The following is an 18,933-nucleotide window of genomic DNA, read 5'->3' as shown; positions in this document are numbered from 1 at the left end:
CTCTCTAGGTCTATTTTTGCCCCTGTAGAGTAATGAGACTGGCCCTCCTCAGATTATTTCATATATCCTGATCAGTATTAATCTTTTATCATTCTTCTAAAATCTCAAAAGGGATCAAAGTCTGGGGTAAAATGCTGAAAGCAGCGATAAGCAAGGTGAAGGAAAGTCCGGTGAATTGGCCCACCCCTCTCCACTGCCATGTGATTCCGAAACAATAAAATTGGCAGACGTAGTCCTCGCATGGGGTGGGAAAGGATCGAGTGGGAACTGAGAAGTGTAAAGGCCCTCTCCCTCCGCAGCAGGCAGAGGGACCAGGCTTGTCATGCTGGGTTTCCAATGTTCAGAAATGAGGCTTCCCCAGAACTCCCTGCTATCAGCATTTATTAAAGAGCTGCCACAGACCAAGTCCACCAGTCCAAATCCAGAAGAATCCAACTGTCCATTCTGTTTTCTGATTTCAGGCTCCTGGCACCTCACTTGCCTTGAGCCCACTGCCTGCCTCAACCTCCCGGGCTGCATCAGCCCCCACTCCAAGCTGGATCACAGATGTGGGTTTCCTTCAACACCAGGGAGCCAGGGTGCTCCTGAAGAGGCCTGCCGTCCCCAACAATGTTGTTTGAGGCTCCCCAGAACGTCAAAGTACGGCTGCAGACAAGTCCCCTCCCTACTGATTCAATGGGAGACAAATGTCTGGTGACCTCAGGGCCCAGGGCAACTTTAATCACTCCAGAGGCTGCTTGTTCCAGATCCAACGACAGCTGGTTAGTCCAGGAATGCTGCCTCATGGTTGATGCATTTTGGTGTGAATGTACAAAGTCCGGGACCACCAGACTAGAGACCAATGCCAGGCCACATCCGGGAACAGCCCAAGATGCCCTCGTGGGCAACAGTAATAGCAGCAAACCCTTACGTGGCACTGACACCAGCACGCATGATGGCATATCCACCCTGAGGTTCTCAAGGTTTTATACCCATTAACTCATTTAATTCTCAGCAGCCCTGTGAAGTAGGTAGTGTTATAACCACCTTCTACCAAGAGGGGAAGGCAATGTGCCCAAAGTCACACAAATGCAAAGGGCCAAGACAGAATCAGACTGGGCAGCCTGGCTCCTCTCTGTTCTCATCCGCTCTGCTTGATGAATGCCCCTCTTCTGTTGGACAACAGTGGGGTCTGTACAGGCCTAATGGCATTGCAGAACATTGAGGCTGGCCACACCCACTAAAAGGCCATGTTCTCTTCCCGTCAACCTCGATGCAGACACAAAGGGCAAACAATGGCAGGCACGGCCCATGGGTCTGGCCTGGCAAGTCAGAGGGAAGCAGGGGCAGCAGACATGTCTCTGGACATGCTCATGAGTTTGATACATGACAACGTTGGAGCTTCCACATTACTACTCTCCCAAAGACAGAAGGAGAGGGCCAGAGCCTTGCTGCCACCCACTCCCCATACCCGGCTCTGGGTGTTGCAAAGGAAGCAGGAGAGTTCCTGTGTGGGGGAGCAGAGTCTGTACCACTTTCTTAAAAGGTTGTACCATCACGTCTTAGAGTATGAGGTCACGTACACAGAAGAGCAAATTGGAGTGGCCACAATTCTACAGTGGTTATTCTTAGTTTAACTTTGATGTTTAAATTGCAACAAGGTTTGTTGGAAATCCAGTTTATACTTCTCATCCTTAACCCTCAAAGACTCTACAAGTAAACAGTCAGCCTTTACTCAAGTTACGTTGCCCTTTACCCAAAAGATTATTATCATCTTTCAGTAGTCAATGAAAATGATGATGATTGTTATAGCAGCTGAACGTTTACCAAGCATTTCTTATGTGCCAGACACGATCCTATGGTTTAACTGACTAGACCTCCATTGTCCTTTTGTACGTGGTGATGGGCAGAGCTAGAATTCAAACACGTGTGTCTGGCTCTAAAGCCAGGCCCTTGGGACCAGCACCCTCATCTGTCCGATGGGCCCTCTTAGTATGGGCTGGCACCCTTGCCCCATGGTTTCTTGGATGACCCCAGGGCCTTGATTACCTCTCCATCACATGAGACTAAGAGAAAGGATATGGAACAACCATGGAAAATGCAACTATAGCACCTTGGCACAAACTTCCCCTCTTGCACAGCATGATGGTATATCCACACTGAGTTTCTTAGAGCCACTCAGGAAGGGATAGTTAATCTAACATCACAGTTTCCTAAATATACCATTTAGGCCCATTAGCCTTGGCTGGTACTACTGTGCTGGGGGAAGGGTAGCCAAGGGAGGCAGAAGTCAGAAACAAGAAGCAGACTCCATACAAAGACGGATTTCCTAGAATGGGAAGGACATGAATGCACTTTGCAGAATCCTGCCAACTTTCACCCACAGTGCAGCCAGATGGAGGGAACACCAGGCCCAAGGTCATGGGAGAAAGTCATGTAGAAGATACCGAATGTACACTGGGCAACAGGACTACAACTAAAAAATACTTACTCTTACAAAGGAAAGGCCCTGGGGGAAACTAGTTCAATCCCACTGAACACAGACAGCCATTCAAGTTTCCATAATTTGTCTCTCTCACCCCAGTAAGTCATCAGGCCTAGGTTTGAATGCTTGCAAGCATGACAGGCTCACCACTTCTCTATGTTGGTTAGCTTCTATTGTTGGTCAGCTCTAGTTAGAAAGCTTTTCCTCAATCTAAAATAAATCTACTTTCTGATAACTTCTGTCTAGTCTCCATTCTGCCACTTGGGATAAGAGTTCCTAAACTTGGATGCACATCAGAATGACATGAAGAGTTTTTTAAAAAACATTAGGAATTCCAAAGACACATTCCAGACTAACCAAGCTGACACCTTTAGGGTTGAGTGCTCAAACATCCTACCCCCCTTTGGGGTGATATCCACCATGCCAATAATGTGATAAGGGTGGGCTGTGTCCTGGTCAACACTGCTTAAGGTCATTTGTACCACTTTTCTGCCTGGAGTTTTTGAAAGTTAGTAGTTAATGTATTAGGCTATGTGTGAAATAATCCTGTGTTGATCCTGGGTGCTGGGAATTGAAAAGGCAAACCCTGTACTTGTTGGAAACTATCAAAGCAGAATCATTCAAGCCAACCCTCATTTCATAGCTGGTGGTGGTAAAAGTATAGGTTGTGGCATCAGAAAAATCAGTGTTCAAATCCTGCCTCTAGCATTTGTACAGGTGTGTAACATTGGGTAACTCTCCATCTGAATTCCAGTTTCCTCCTTATAAACTGGGATGAAGAGCCCTACACAACAGTCATTGGCATAAATGGGGTGATGAACGTAATGCTCTTTATCACCCCGCTTTCTGTCCACCCCTTTTTCTCTTTTTCTCCCAGACTCCTTTGCCAGATGCTACCCTTGGAGAAACCAGGACATTTCTTAACTCTATTTAGTCACATTCGGGTTAACAAAACAGAGACTATTTCCCCAAATTGTTCCTTCTTTGTCTGTGGTGGGTGTGTGTCCTATTACACTGGACTGTTTCTCTTTAAATCTCTATCAATAAGAAAGAGAGAAAGGAGGGGTATTCCAGGCTGGGGAAAGAGGGGTGGGTCTGAAGCAAAGCCTGGCTGAGGTATGGGAAAGCCACCTGCTTGCACAGACAAGGCTGTTTATTACAGAGAAAGAGACAGTAGTTCCAGAGGATATCTACTTCACAATCTTGAGGAGATTAGAACTTCCTCATTGGGCAATGTTGGACAGCTTCTTTCTTACCATAACACACCACTCCGACATGTCCACTTCCCATACAGAATTGTGGGTAGAGGCAAAAGGAGTTCTAAAAGGATATTAATCTCATACTTTTTATGAAATAACACCCCACATGGGAAGCCCATCTCCTTAAAGGCCCACATTTTCTTCCAGGTTACCACTAAAAGGAGGGCAAAATCATGTCATAGCAACAAAAATGCAAGGGATAGAGGGAGCAGGTCACCCTGGTAGACGCTTCACTTCAAAGTGGCCCAGTGGGACAGATGCAGCCCCAGCCAGGTCTGAGGAATCCCCAAAAGGAAAGGCATAGAGACCCAGAAAGGGACCTCAGAGGAACAGGCCAGGGAGCAGCCTTGACCAAGGCCACACAGTGAGACTAGTATCTGGATCACCTAAGTGCCTTATTCTATTGCCAAGAACAAGAAATGTGACAATCCTACTGCAGGTCCAGACGGGCCCATCTTATCTCGCAAGCCAATTCCAACTGGGTGGCTGGTGGTCACTGCCGGGTTGCTGAGTCCACCCCACCTGGACCTACTGGAAAATGGTCCTGATCAAACTACTGATATCTAGAAGAAAGCACTATTCCAACTCTGACAGTTTATTATATAAAGTTACACACAAATCCTATCTTGAATACCTTAAGTAGTTTCAAAGGAAAGTGTAGAAGAAACCTTAAAATTCAACATCTGTAAGACAAATCTGTAAGATTCCTATAATTCAACCCCTGAGTCTTTGACCACTGCTGGGACCCCAACTTCTCCCATTTCATAGCCTTTATTGAAAATCAGTTACATGCAAATCACTACAGTACACAGGAATATAATTTTAAAAGAAATCAATTCTGGAAATGGATAGTAGTGATGGTTGCACAACAATGTGATGTACTTAATGCCACTGAATTTTTAAAAATGTATACAAGTGGACACTTTGGTCAATGTTGCTCAAGCAGTAGTTCACCGTAATCACAAGTGTCTAGACGCCAATGGTACCCACTTTGAGCACCTCTTGAAATTGCAGAAGTCAAACGTGACTTGTATTCATCTTTTGTTATTGGTATGTACTGAATATTACAATTTTAATGCAGTTTTTTCCTTTCCTAAAATGTGTATACATTTTTTTGGCAGTGTGTGTGTGTGTGTGTGTGTGTGTGTGTATCTCCAAGGCTCCAACCCAGCTTCCTCAAAAGAAATTTAAGAAGGACCATACCCTCTTGAAGTGAAGGGCTTTGTCTAGTCTCACCTACTTTAATTCAACCAGTCAAAACAGGGTTGGAGGGGCAGGGGCAGGGATACTACAGAGCAATAAGAATGCAGCACCTACCACCACATGCAACAACATAGATAGCTGTTATCTCACACTACAAAGTTGGGTGAAAGAAGCCAGACACAATAGGGGACATACTGTATAAGCCCATTTACAGGAAGTACAGAAACAGATCAATGTTGGCTGGTACAGGTCAGGACAGCTATTACACTAAGTTGGGGTTAGTGCTTGTGCTCATAACGATTTTTCCTGGACCTGGGCAGTGATTCCCTGGTGTGTGCATTTTCCTGTGCATATGATACTTCAATTTAAAATTATAGGAAGAAAAAAGACAAGCCACTGACTAGGCCCTAGTGCACCCACTATGCATAGTCAGAGGGCCAAACGTGATCAGAGAGTTCAAAAAAGGTCAAACTAGAGGGGAGAGTCATCATCTAAATGCAGCCACACACACAGCCTTCCAGTCACTGTGTTCTTACACATGCTTGCAACTTCGTTTCCAAAGAATTTCATATCGTTGCATTCTTCCTTTGCCAGTGTTTTACCACAAATCTTTGACGAGGAAACCAAGGCTTGGAGAAGCTTCCCCAAACCACAGGCCAAGTCCCTGGCAGAACCCAACATCCAGTGGCCAGCTGAGTGCCCTAACCTGGGGCACAGGTGTGCCCATCTGAGGAAAGCTAGGTAGCTGCTGTCAGGATAATCATTGAGGATAATGCCTTCTCAGAATCCTGAGAAGACCAAGGCTGTGCAAAGAGCAAGTTTACCCTGTAAAGTTGCCAAATGAAGGCCAGATGATCCTGATTTTTTGGGGGGAAAAAAAAGATGGGCTGGGAAGGAAAAGACACAGCAGAACTTGGATTCTTTAAGGCTCCTGTCATCTGAATCAGATCTGCCATAACGCTTCCTTCGGATGGGACAAGATGGACCCTCCCTGGGGCCTGGGGCCTGGGGCCTGCCATGCCACCTCAGGAAGATTCAGCTCCGAAGCACTGTGCACTGACAAGCCTGGGGCTGCAGGGTAAGTGTGGAGCTGACAGAGGAGGCTACGGGCCACTCCTCCAGGATCTTGTTGCACCGTCGTGAGTCACAGGGTTTCCTGTTCTTCCAGTTCTCGCTCTGAGCTGCATCAAATTACAGCCAGATAGTCCTCAGGCAGCAGCACCTGTCAGGGGTCCAGGAGATGGGCATTTGGGATGCCCACCCCAGGACCTTCCTGTCCTCAAGCACTTCGTTCCAACTGTGGGGCAGCAGTGCCAAGGAATAATATGTCGCAGAGGAGCACGACTGTGGCACGGTTCATTTACCCACACATATTGCTTGAAAACTAAACTGAATGTGCCAGGGCCAGGCACCAAGGATACCGAGATCAAGGAGACCCCGGGCTTTGCCTGCTAGGAGCTCAGTCCATTGGTGGGAGTCAAGTAAGTCAGCAATTACAAGCTGAATGTAAGGGCGGTGAATAGGCATTTATTTTACTGTAATAAAATAGATTTATAATCACTTAAATCACACACATCACTACAATTCTGAGGAGTATTTGTCTTGCAAAGGTTAGAACCATGTGTAGGTGCTGACCCTACGCCTAGAACGTTCTCCTCTTCTGGCCTAACAAACTCCCACTTGCCCTTCAGGGCCCAGCACAAATGGCCTCTCCCCCAAATGCCTTCCCAAATTCCCTAGCCATGACGCCAATGAACTTTTGACACCTTGTGTCTCTCCTCTCACTGGTCCCAGAGGGCTGAGGGCACCGACGACATGCTCCCAACTTCCTACTTGTGATGCCAGCAGCTATCTAAGTCCTGTGATACAGCAAGTGTTCAAGACGTATTTGTTGTGGTTACATACAAGGGCCATGGGAGTGCTGAAAAGAGGAGTGGGAGAGTCACTTGGGTGCACAGACAGAGCTGGTGGTGACTCCCCAGGGACTCTGAGCCTGACCTTGTTCTTCAGGCCTGAGGCCGTGCTGTACAGGATCCTGGCAGCAGCACAATTTCCTCTCCATCTGCTTGGCTGCCCTGGACAGTGCCCCAGGTCCACTAGGGGTCAGATGCTGCCTCCCCAGGACAGTCCCATGCCAGGGGCCAGAGCACCGCTGAGCCTCTTGGCCCATAGGGCCATCTGAAGTCTCCACTCCTGTCTGCTGCCCCCGTCCCCCTGCTGGGCCAAATCCCTCTGGGTCTGTGCCTCTGCGCCGTGTCCAGCAGCAGACCTCCCAGTGTGGCCCCCCCACCCCCACCCCCCGCCATCACAGCCACTGTAGGCAGGGCAACCAGACTGCCCCGTTTGCCCAGGACAATCTCAGTTTACACTGTGGCAGCGGCATAACTACTAATAGTGGCCCTCGCACTCTCGAAAGGGGCCACGTTTAGACAATATAGAGTCACCGTAGGTACAGGCCACAAAGGAAACCCCGCTTCTGTTCTTGGGGATCCCACACCGGAATGATGACAAGAACTCATGCTACACAAATGGTGCTGAGAAGAAGCAGGATGGGTTCCTGCTCTGGACCTTGTCCTATGTAAGCTTGGGCAGGTCCCCAAGTACACAGCACTAAGGGACACTTTTTCTAATCTATAAAATGAAGGGTTTGGACTATATGATCCCAAAGTTCTCCCTTCTCAACTGACATCTGACTATCATCACCCCATGAAACTGAAACACAATTGGCCGTCTCCAGTTGTCCTGGGGGGGCCCGCGATGGGTGGGGTACAGGGCCTGGGCTCTGGAGCCAGACTGCCTGGGTTTGAATTCTGGCTTACCGTTCAGTAAGCTACTGTCTCTTTCTGTACCTTGGTATCTTCACCTGAGTAATGTAATAATAATATCTACTCTGGCGGGCTGCTTGAGGAAGGCCAGAGTTACAGCAGAGCGCACACAGGGCCCAGCGCTTAGCAAATAGTGAACTGTAATATGTGTTATTTTAAGACCTTTGGGGATTGAGAGGGAAAGGGAACTGATGGGACACACCTGAAAGGCTTCATTGGGAGGGATTGAGACAGGAAATTTGGGGAGGAAGCAGGAAGCAGGAGGGGAAAGTCCCTCATGTGGGAAAAAGGAAAAGTGGTAGCTTCAAATGCCCTCACTGAACCCTAATTAAAGCTGCCCATGACTTACCTGGTTTCCTTCCTTTATCAGACAATATGGAGATGCCATAAAGAAGAGTTTGGGAATAAGGCCTTTCAAGGACAGGGACCACCTCCCGCCCCTGCTGAGCTGAGGGTGAGGAGGGACAGGAAGGCTGGGTGGGTGGTGAGTGCCAAGGGCTCCCACAGCCAGCTTCTCAGTCCTGACTCACTCTCTTGGTTAGTCCGAGATGAATTTTAATCAAGGTCCCCCCAAGGAAGAAATGTCAAGGAAATGCTTAGAGATCCACAGATGAAAGTACAAAATGCATGGTCACCCCTAAAAGAGAGCAGCACTTCAGGGGAAATGAGATTCTCTGGCTCCTGTTCCCACGGGAACAGAGCCAAGACTCGCCACTGGGTTTGGACAAGACAAAGCTGGTACAGGGATAAGGGGAGGAGAGTGTGGGTTCCACACAGAGGGTCCCCTTGGGCTTTGTCAAGAACCCCAGGCTTCCCAGTGTCAGGAGGGGCCACACTAGACAGCTCAGAGTCTATATATGAGAGGCATACTGCTGAGACCCAAAATGGTCAGGGACCTTCCACTCAATGTGCTAAAAGAATATAGGAATGATTGTTCCCTTTGGTGAAATTCCAGGGGTCAGTGGGACCGAAACCTATTCTCACCAGGATCTATGACAGCACAGGGCACCTCAAGTGGTTTCCCCCTTGGGAAGCGAGAGTCTGGGGCAGATGTGAGGAAGGGTGTGCAATCGTCTCATAGGCCAACTCCAGCATAAGTGGTCTCAGCAACTGCCCTTGCAGCCTCTGCCCTTCTGCCCTCTGGGGAAGGTATTGAGGGAGAGGGGACTGGGTGTCTGCGGTGAAAAGGGGTTGAACTAATGCTGTGATTCTTCAGTGCAGCTATGTCTCTCATGGCTTCCCAAGGAGGACACTTCAACCTGAGGTGCACCAATGGCCAAGGTGTCCCAGAGACTCTCCCCAGTGGGGGTGCTAGCTCCCCAGAGAAACAGAAGGAAAGCAAGCTGGAGGAAGAGCTCAAAGATGGGTCTCCTCTGTTCAGGAAAGAGAAGATTTTAGAAGTTGGAGGAGCAGAGAAGACGCTTCCTTATTCCTTGGCTTTCGGAACTTTCAAACCTTCTGCCCTCCCTCTCCTGTGCTCCAATCTGACATCAGACAGAGGACATAGATGGTCAGAACCTGTATGTCCTAAAAGCCCTTGGGGAAAAAGCAGCAGGGCCTCTTTTGCTCCTGCCCAGATGGATAGCACAGTAGGCTTTCTAAGAGTGGTCTTTCTCTAGGTACTGATATTTACCACATAGTGTTGACCACGTGTCAGGCACAGCTCTAAGAGCTTCACATACATTCACTCTCTGTGATCCTTACAACAACCCTATTAAGGTGTTATCCAAACGCTCTCCATTTTAAAAGAAGATGAAACTGAGGCCTAAAGAGGTTTAATTAACCAGCCCAAGTGCACACAACTGATTCCACGGCGAGCCAGAATTCAACCCCAGGGAGCCTGGTTCTACGCCTCACCACGAAGCCTCTCCTAGTGACTGTGGGACTGTCCCTCAGTGGCGTCACTAGCCCCACTCCTCTGCTTTTGGCTATGGCAGCTCCTGAGCTCATGTTCCTCCAGCTCACATGCCTGCCTTGTTCAGCAGGCTGGCAGATGCCTGGCCTCCGTGGAAACCCAGGCAACAGCCGGGTGAGACTCTCCCGGGGACAACTGAGCAGACTTCTCTCCCACTGGCTTCCTGGAGTGCTTACATTGCTCACATTTTTCTGGTTGAGGACAGAAAAACAGTAACCCCGGTAACCCCCCTTTCAGCCAGGGGTCATGGACATTCGCTGACTGCTGTGGTCTGCAGACCTCACCTTACATTCATCTTTTATAAAAAGCCACTCCCACCAGGACTGTCCCATGACATGGCACACTGAGAGCTGACAGCTATGGTCTTAGTTGCAGCTACGAACTAGCTGTGTGGCCATGAATGATACACTATAAAACTGAATGGAGACTGCACCATGTTCTTCTAATGCAGGTTCTCACCCTACAGATATTTGGGGTCAGAAAAACCTTTGCTGTGGGCGGTGGGGAGGGACGTGGGGGTGCTGTCCTGTGCATTGTAGGATGTTTTGCTGCATCCCTTGCCTCGACTTACTAGATGCAATAATGCATCCTCATCTACCTGCCTATGACAACCCAAAATGTCTCCACACATTACCAAAGTCCACTGGGGGGCAAAATTACTAGTAGTTGAAAACTACTACTCTAAAGAAATAGCAAAAACAAACAAACAGGCTTTGCCCTGTAAATTTGGGTAGAGTGGAATTCTTGCTCTTGAAGATAGGCTGGCGTAGTCCCTCACATAAGCTTATCTATCCCAAAATGTCAATCGAGCTGAGGTGGAGAGACCTGCTTTAGAAGTTAGCAGAAACAGCCACTCAAGTGCAAAGAAGCATGGGTGTGATGCATGGCATGTGATATTAAGATGCAGCCAATGAACTGTGGGATTCGATGTGCACCCCTCCCCCCGCCCGTACCCCCACTGCTTTGGAAAGGCAAAGACAGACAACACACAGTGTTCGAAAACAAACCAAACTTGCTGACTTCAAACCTCAACAATGATAATGAGGAACCCCTTATCAAGAGATGTCTTTTAAATCAGAAGTAGCTGAACAAAGGAAGCCAGTTTTCTGGGGTTCTTGAGTCCTTTTAGTACATCAGATCTCCTTATTCTGACTGCCAGATTTTTCAAGAAAACTGTTGTGCTTTGTGTTGTTTTGATTCCCCTTGGAAAAGGGCCCCTAACTGCCCTCAAACTCCTCATGGTGCTGAAAAAGTTTAACTTTGAAAAGTGATGTTAAAAAAAAAGTTGGCTTTGTCTGTGGAGCCTCAGAGAGAATTTTAATTCATTCAGGGATAAAGAAAAAAATGCTTCCTCGTGCTCTCTGAAATAGAAGTTTGACAATACAGATGGATGGTTACCAAACACTACAAAATATTCCTACTACCATCAGTTCTTCTGAGCAGGGAAGAGACAGCATTAGTATACTAAATATTAGGTTACAAGATGAACGAATGAGACAAACTGTACCTGTCAATGTCAGTTAACTCAGTCAAAAATAAACTTGTCAAGGTTTTAATAATCAGTAGTTTACTCCTGGTACTTTAATCCCTTATCTGATTATTAATGGCTCATAGTAGGTGCTTAAAATATATCATTCATGGTTCCCTTGATGTCCCTAACTCCCCTCCCCATGGTAATGCACCCTCTCTTGACTGCTACAGCCCAGAGAGATTATATATGACCCTTCAGTATCTTTTCCTGGAGCTTTACCTCACCAGAAAACTGAAAGATGGCTTAGTTTCAGTTTCCCACATGTTACCCACAGGGCCTTGTATTCACAGTAGGTTCTCAAAAAACATTAAAACTCTTGCCTCTTGGAGGCTCTGTTGAAACTTTCTGCTTCCAAGATACCCTTCCCACCAATAAGTCCAGAGTTGAAAGCCACCCCTGGCTCATACATAAGGAGCCCAAGTGAGCCATCTATGCTCCAGGATTGGAATGAAAATATGTCACCAGTCTATGCATATTAAAACAATTTGGGCACAGCCAGATGGCTCAGTTGGTCAGCGCGCGATACTCATAACACCAGGGTTTCCGTTTCAATCCCCACATGGGCCAGTGTGAGCTGCGGCCTCCACAACTAGATTGAAACAACTACTTGACTTGGAGCTGATGGGTCCTGGAAAAACACACTTAAAATAAAAAGTTAAAAACAAACAAACAACAACAAAAAAAAACAATTTGGTCAATGGCTAAAGGAAGGAGGTACACTTCATCTCACTTCTATTGGTTAACCCTGATTCTCATTCCTAAGAGACAGAAATCCTGTATCTTGTATATCGATTATACCTCAATTAGTAAAAAGAAATCCTCTCTCCACAGGCAGGACATAAAGCCCTGATTGCTGGAGGACAGGAAAAGCCTTGTCCCTTTTTCCCTTCTCTCACCAACCTTCCCTTTACCATCAGCATCAGCCTCAAGCTAAGCCTCAAGCCGTGATGGAGGAATAGCCCATCACTGCCTTTCCCTCTAAGGGTCCACCTATCCCCTGATCCCTTCAGCCCAGGACTAGCACTGCCCCGCCCCCCCCCCCCCCTTGCCTTTCACTCTCCTTTACTTCCTGCAGCTCTTGCTCAGCTTCTTTCTCCAGGAAAGTCCCCTCCTTCATTATCACACTCACTGAGCACCTCACCAGTGGCCAAAAACTGTGGCTACAAATGTGAACAGCCAGATTCTTCCTGCCCTGAGGAAGGAACCAGAACTGCTAACTGCCAACTCCAGTGTATGGGGGAATGATAGGACAAAAGCAATGGTGAGTCACATTTTGGGGGAATGAAGACAAAGAGATAAGGTTGGGATAAGGAGGCGTTCAGTATACAGAATCTTAAAAGGTCTCTGAAATGATCCAGTCTGGCTCCAGAAAGAGAATGGAAACAGAGAAACTCTAGGGAGGCCTCTGAAGTAACCCAGAGACCACTTGACAAAGATGCAGCAATCAGAAAGGAATGTTAGTGAAATGAGCCCAGGGCTCCCAACCAGAATAGCCAGAGGGTACTGGTGCCATTACTCTAACCAAGAGGAGAGATAGCTGCATTTCTGGGCATGCTGAGTGAAGGTGCTGCCTGCATCCAAGAGTGAACGCTGACAGGGGCCACGATGGAGTCCACTAATGACCCCAGCAGCAGGTGGGGTGGGCAAGAGCATGGTGCTCTGGAGCCCAACTGAGTGGCTTCAATTCCTAGCTCTTACGAAAAAAGCTAGTGCCCTTGAACAAGTTAACTCTGTGCCTCACTTCCTTACCAGTGAAACAGGGATATTGATAAAACAGCAGGTCCTCAAACAGAAGAACGTTGTTTTGATCAATGTCATTTCATTATAATGTTGATGAGATGCCATAGGAACTTAATTCTTGTTTATATCAATTAGACCATGGTAAAAATTGGTTTCATTATACATCATTTCACTTAAACTCACAGAGCCTATCATTAAGTAAGGACTTACTGCAATTGTATCTACTTCATAGGGTTGTTGTGAATGTTAATGAGCTAACATGTGAAGAGCTTAAAACAGTGCCTGGTACACAGTAGGTGCTCTATGTGTTTGCTCTTGAGCTTCAAACTGTCAATGGCAAAAATTAACAAATAATTCTAATTCCCCTCCTAATGGCACAAGACACTGGGCTTGTCCATCAGGAGACAAGTGACCCCAATGGGGCCAGCTAGTCCTGGGCAGGTGACCCTAAGCTTTCCATGCCTCAGACTACAACCCAGGAGACGTAAGATGATGGGGATTTCAGAAGCATCCGAATCAAGGCCTGATCAAGACTCTAAAATTAAACTCAATTGTCCTCCTTCTGTGCTAATTCTTCCTTCTAGCAGCAACTTGAAAAGAAGCTTCCAAAATATTCTCTCTGATTCTCTTCCTACTTCCTATGTGTTTACATCTGGAATCAAACATCTGTGCTCACCTAAAGTTCTGACACCAGGTGAGTTAAAGGCCTGATTCAACTCTGCCCCCATTGGTAATTTAGAGGAAGTACACCCAAGTGTCCATCAGGCACTTCACAGGTTGAAAGGTAGCAGCTACAAGTGTAGAGAAGAGAAGCCCACAAGAAAAATGTTTTCAGATTGCTGTGCTTAATTATCACAACTCCATAAATTGGACAGGGCCAATGTTTATCATCCCCATTTTACAAAAAGAAAATGACAGTCCAAAGAGGCAAAGTGATGTGCTCAGGGTCCTATGGTTAAAAAACAAAACAAAACAAACCAAAAAAAAACCCCACAAAACAGAGATTAGAACTCATTTCCAGATACCAGGGCTAATTCTCTTTCCACTTTGGGACCAAAGAGATGGTTTCTTTCCAGGCCAGGAGGGTGGTACAACTCCACAGTTCACGTCCCAGCCTCCTTCCTCTGGATTGGGGAAGAATAAATCTGTAAAAGAATTAAAATGTCCTGGGGTGGTAGTCACCCAACCGAGAAGACCTTCAGTTGGAGTGAAGATCCTACAGCTTTGTATTTTAGGACTTGCCAAGGGATGACGGTCTTCCCCAAGTGTTAACTCTTCTTGGGCAGAGAAGCCCAAAGAAGTTGCCAAGATCCTGCCAGCTCACAGACACGTTCTTAACTAAACTGAATTAAAGTGCAGAGCAGGGCCACATCCCAGGAATGAGTTAGTGAATAAGCAGAGAAAAACTGAACTCAAACAGCCACCCTCTGCTCCCTACTCTAGTCTGAACCTGAGTAATTCCCTGCTTTATTGGGTGAGGGGGGCTTTCAAGTGCCAGGGCTCTAAAAACACCAAGACCCACCATCTTCTCCTTTGCTCTCAGGGTCTCCAGGACGTAAATACGAGCAGGTTGCCCCACCAAACAATAATGTCAAGACATTTTCCCCCAAAACGTGTTCCCATTAACACACAGAAACTTCAAGTACCGTTTGTAATTGAGCAATGCTCCGTCAGTGCCTCACAGCATTGGACACTGCCCACCCTCGCCCCAGCCCATCCCCTCTTCTCAAATCCTAGCTGAGGCTCACCGCCAGGAGCCAATCCTAAAATCCCGAACATTTCAGAAACTGAATTCTCCCCAGAGTGATAGGCTCTCGGGCCCAACCAGGCCCCACCCCCACCCCGTACCCGGAGGCTGAGAGCTGGGCTGTCGCCCCGCCAGAGGCTCTTTTTTATGTAAATGACTGGCCCGAAGGGACAGCTCGGGCTGGGGGGCCTGCTGTGCGTGAGGTGGGCACAGACAGGTCAGGTACTGGGGCAGGAAAAAAAGCTCGTTTTCGGAACAACAGAAATCTCAAGGAAGACGGGAGGGGCGGAGGTGGGGGGAGTTAGTCCTCTCGGAGTAACTTTTAGGAGCACCAGAAATAACATCCTAAATCCGCCGCCCCCCCAACTTGGAGACGGCCCCGGGGACCTAAGGCTGTGCAGTTCTGAGGCAGATGGAAGACGGCGGCCTTGCACGCCCCTTGCAGAGCCTCAGTTCCGGGCGCTTCAGTTCCGGGGAGGGGGCGCAGCGGGAGGAGTTCCTACGTCTCTTTCCCAATTCCCTCGTGGGTGGGCCTCTCCCCAAGCACACCTCCGCAAGGCGGAGAGGAACGCCAAAAGGAACCGCACTTCCCCAAAACGCGGTACTTTTGCGCAGGAGGCCCCTGGCAGCCCCACGCGGCAGCGGAGCCTCCTCCCCCAGCCACAGTTCTCCCCACGTGTTCTCGCCGGAACTCAGGCTGCAAACGAGGGGCTCCTCCCACGTGGGCCCATCAGTCTGACTACTTGTCGGGTGACCCGCCCCTCCAGAAAAAAAGAGCGCGAGCACGCGCAGGGTGGCAGGGAGTGAGAGCCGTGCGGAGCGCGAGCCCCGGCGCCTCACACGCGCGCACACGCCTGCCTGTGCCTAGCGGACGTGGCTCCTCGTGCCCAGAAGTTTCCCGGCCGCCCAGACTTTTTCCACGTCCTCCGCCCTGAATGGGGAAGAAGCGTGTCCTCTCGGGGTCAAGGAGAATTCCAGCCGGGAACCCGAAGAATAGGCCGGGGGGGTGGGTTGGGGGGGACCATGCAACTTTCTCAGAGGCGAGCCAGCTGCCTCTGCCCGGCTTACTTACCTTCTGCACTTGGTCATGGTTGAGCTCGGTGAAGAAGTAGGCGAGCAGATGCGAGGCGATCATCCTGTGGCGGACCGACGGCGCTGAGTTGGGAAACCAAGGCTGGAGCGTGTGTAGGAAAGGAGGGCAGCACGGTTGGAAAGCTTTATACCCGGGCTTGGCTGCCCGACTGGGACCGGTAAGTCCGGGCGGTCCACAGAAAAGGCTAACAGCAATGGCACGCCCGGCTGAAGGGTCTCGGGTCTCTAGAAATAGGTTTGGGGAGTCACAACTGCTAGAAGGCGCCCAAGAATCACTCCCGGAGACGTCGGGTTGCCCCGCTGTCAAGGCTCTAACTTCAACCACAGGATCACTAAGGCTCAACTTGGGAAGACTCGCAGCTCGGCTCCACTAAGGCGATCGGACCTCTCCGGCTCACACGCGCCCTGCTCTTGCCCACGGATCTTCTCCGCTAGGTGACTCGGCGTTGCCAGTGGTGGCCCGGGACTCCTGCACTAGAGTTTCGTGCAACAATGTGGCTTATTGAGGGGCTGCCGGCTCCGGGGCCGCCCAGTAAATGACGCGCGCACGCCCATTGGCTGCACTGGGAGGGTGTGTGCACCACGGGCCGCCCGCCGCCGCAGCACAGCCAATCAGCGCGCACGGCCCGTGGGCGCGGCAGCTCAGACACCAGAGCCTGCAAGCCAGAGGGGCGCGCCGGGGTGGGGGGGCGGGGCCGGTAGGCAGGGATGAGACGTGTGGTCCGTGGCAAAAGGCTGGAGCGGAAAGGCGCATGAGCCACCGCCGCGTCAGACTCAGCTATGGGTGGGGGGCGCGTGATCACAGACCTGGCGTGTCGGGAGACTGGTAAGACGGGTCACCCGACCAACACACGTCCTGTGCGGGGACAGAGATACCGTTTGGCATCTCGCGGTCATGTGAGGGGCCCCACTGGCGGGTCACACTCCTGAAGTATCTTAGTTCTCACCTATTGTGGCTCAACGCGTCCGCGCAACACTGATGCAGAGCGAGCTGCCGCAGCTACTGCTTACTTGATGTCAGGCATCGCAAAACTGATAGAACGTGGCTTTCACTAATCTCGTATTTACAGATGAGGAAACTGAGGCACATAGCCGTTAAGAGACAGACTTGCCCAAGGTCACAGCTAATAAGTGACAGGAAGGAAGCCCATGTGCGTCTGACTATTCCCTATAATCCTATCCTGCCGCCTTTGCAGCAGGCGTTGTGGACGGCAGGAAATGAGCTTTGTCAGCAGCTGTGGGACTCGATGCGTGGATAAAACTGGGTGCGTGATAAGTGGGTAACCGAATGATCCTGGACATGTGTGCGGTGGGGTGGGGTGGCTTACAGATGCTGAGAGAAATGGGAGCCCCAGCCACAGCTAATGCCTGGCACTGGACTCTACATTTATATATATGGTAGAAGCTGGTAAAAGTGAAACACTGCAGCAGACATGAGATTGGTACTTGTGAAGAATAGCAAACCTGGTGTTGGAAAGGTCACAGTAGAGGGAAGATGGTCTGCCATATTCTAGTAGGAATTTCTCATTTTCTCATCAGCAATGGAGTGCTATCTACAATGTGCTTATTATTATTGTTACTATTACGACTACTACTCTTATTATTATTACATGAGTAATAAATGGTCATTGTTGGAAAATAAGAATATACAAACAAAAAGCAAAAGCATTCATGCTCCAACATCTCAGCAAAACTTCTTGAATCTGTGTATCCTTGTCAGTTACACATTCTCACCTCTCCTTCCCTGTACTCCAGTCAGGCTTTGGTCCCAAACTGCTTTGTCATAATCATAATGACCTTCATGTTGCCAAACCCTGTGTGCTCATCTCTTTCCTGCCCCTGTCTTACTCCACCTCTCAGGGATGTTGTACAGTTGACTGCATTCCCCATCTGGACACACCTTCCTCTGTCGGAGCCTGGGAAGCTCCACCCTCCTGCTTTCCCTCTAACCTCACTCTCCAGGCAACTCAGCCCCTGTTTTCTCTACTACTAGTAAAGAGGGCTGTCCTCTACCCTCTCCTCTGATCTAGTCACACTCTCTCCCTGGGCGATCCGTCCCAGCCTCGTGACTGTTACATCATCTACACACTGATGCCTCACAAATGTAAATCTATAGTGAGGACCTCTCCCAGATCTCCAGACTTATTTCTCTAAATACCAATTGTCATCTCCACTGACGTGGACGAGCATTCTCACACTTAACATGTCCAAAGATGAACTCAACTTTTCTTCCTAAACCTATTCCTTTCCCACTTGTCTCAGTAAATGGCATCACCATCCGCCCTAAGTCATCCTTGATGCCTTCTTGCCACTCACCCTCATATCTAATCACTCTGTCTAGTCATTCCAGCAATCAGTTTGACCCATAAAGTAGATCCTGTCATTGACTACTTCTGTCCATGTCCTTGGACATGTCTAACCAAGCCTCCAACAACTCAGCTAGAGCCACTACCACACTGCCATATCCTGTCCCCTGCAGCCATTCATACCTACCTCTATCCTGACCCACACAGTCTCTTCTTCACTCAGGAGCCGAAGTAACCTGTTTAATATATAAACCATTCTGTGTCTCTCCCTCACTCAAAGCCATTAAATGGCTTCCAATCTTAGAAAAAAATTCAAACCCCTGACAAGGACCACTAAGTTTTCATGTAAATATGGCTCCTGCCTCCTTCTCCACCCCTCCCATACTATTTTCCCCAGTAATCTGCTTGGCACTCATACTGGCATGTTTTCCTCAAAAATGCCAAACTCTGTCTCACCCAAGGGCCTTTCCTCTTCCTTTTTCTTCTGTCCAGAATATTATTCTTCAACTCTTGCTCCTCACTGAGGTTCAGCGTAAATATCACTTTTACAGGATGACTTTCCCCTGACCAGTTTATCTCAAGTAGTTCCCCAAGTCACTGTCACGTGGCCCTGATTGATTTCCTATCGATTTTCTATATATTCTTTCTCCAAGAGGGCAGGATCTGTTTCTACGTTGTCCCCTCACATCCATGGGGCCAAGAATGGTGCCTGTCACATGGTAGGCTTGCAATAAATAATTGTTGGATAAATGAATAGATGAAATCTTGGAGATAACCGTGGTTCACAGTTTGTATAATGAGAGAGAGAGAGAGAGGATAGTTTTATTATATAATTCTTTCTCAAATCTTTC

The 18,933-nt window shown here is 48.6% G+C and overlaps 1 protein-coding gene across 2 annotated transcripts in view; it reads right to left on the bottom strand.

Annotated features, from left to right (window-relative positions):
• Positions 1–16,252, bottom strand: part of HK2 (hexokinase 2) — a 59,812-nt gene extending 43,560 nt beyond the window's left edge. Inside the window, exon 1 of one of the 2 annotated variants that reach the window (XM_019750336.2) lies at positions 15,757–16,252. In XM_019750336.2, the coding sequence (XP_019605895.1) occupies positions 15,757–15,819 (63 nt within the window). In that variant the 5' untranslated portion in view covers positions 15,820–16,252. Of the gene's footprint in view, positions 1–13,962; positions 14,081–15,756 lie in introns of those variants that run through there. The other variant, XM_074332229.1, reaches the window with a different exon arrangement.
• Between the last annotated feature and the right edge of the window lie 2,681 nt (positions 16,253–18,933).

This window comes from Rhinolophus sinicus, linkage group LG05, assembly GCF_036562045.2.
Source record: "Rhinolophus sinicus isolate RSC01 linkage group LG05, ASM3656204v1, whole genome shotgun sequence".
NCBI lineage: Eukaryota > Metazoa > Chordata > Mammalia > Chiroptera > Rhinolophidae > Rhinolophus > Rhinolophus sinicus.
Note: the sequence above shows the minus strand (reverse complement) of the source record. Positions and strands in the feature narration are given on the sequence as shown.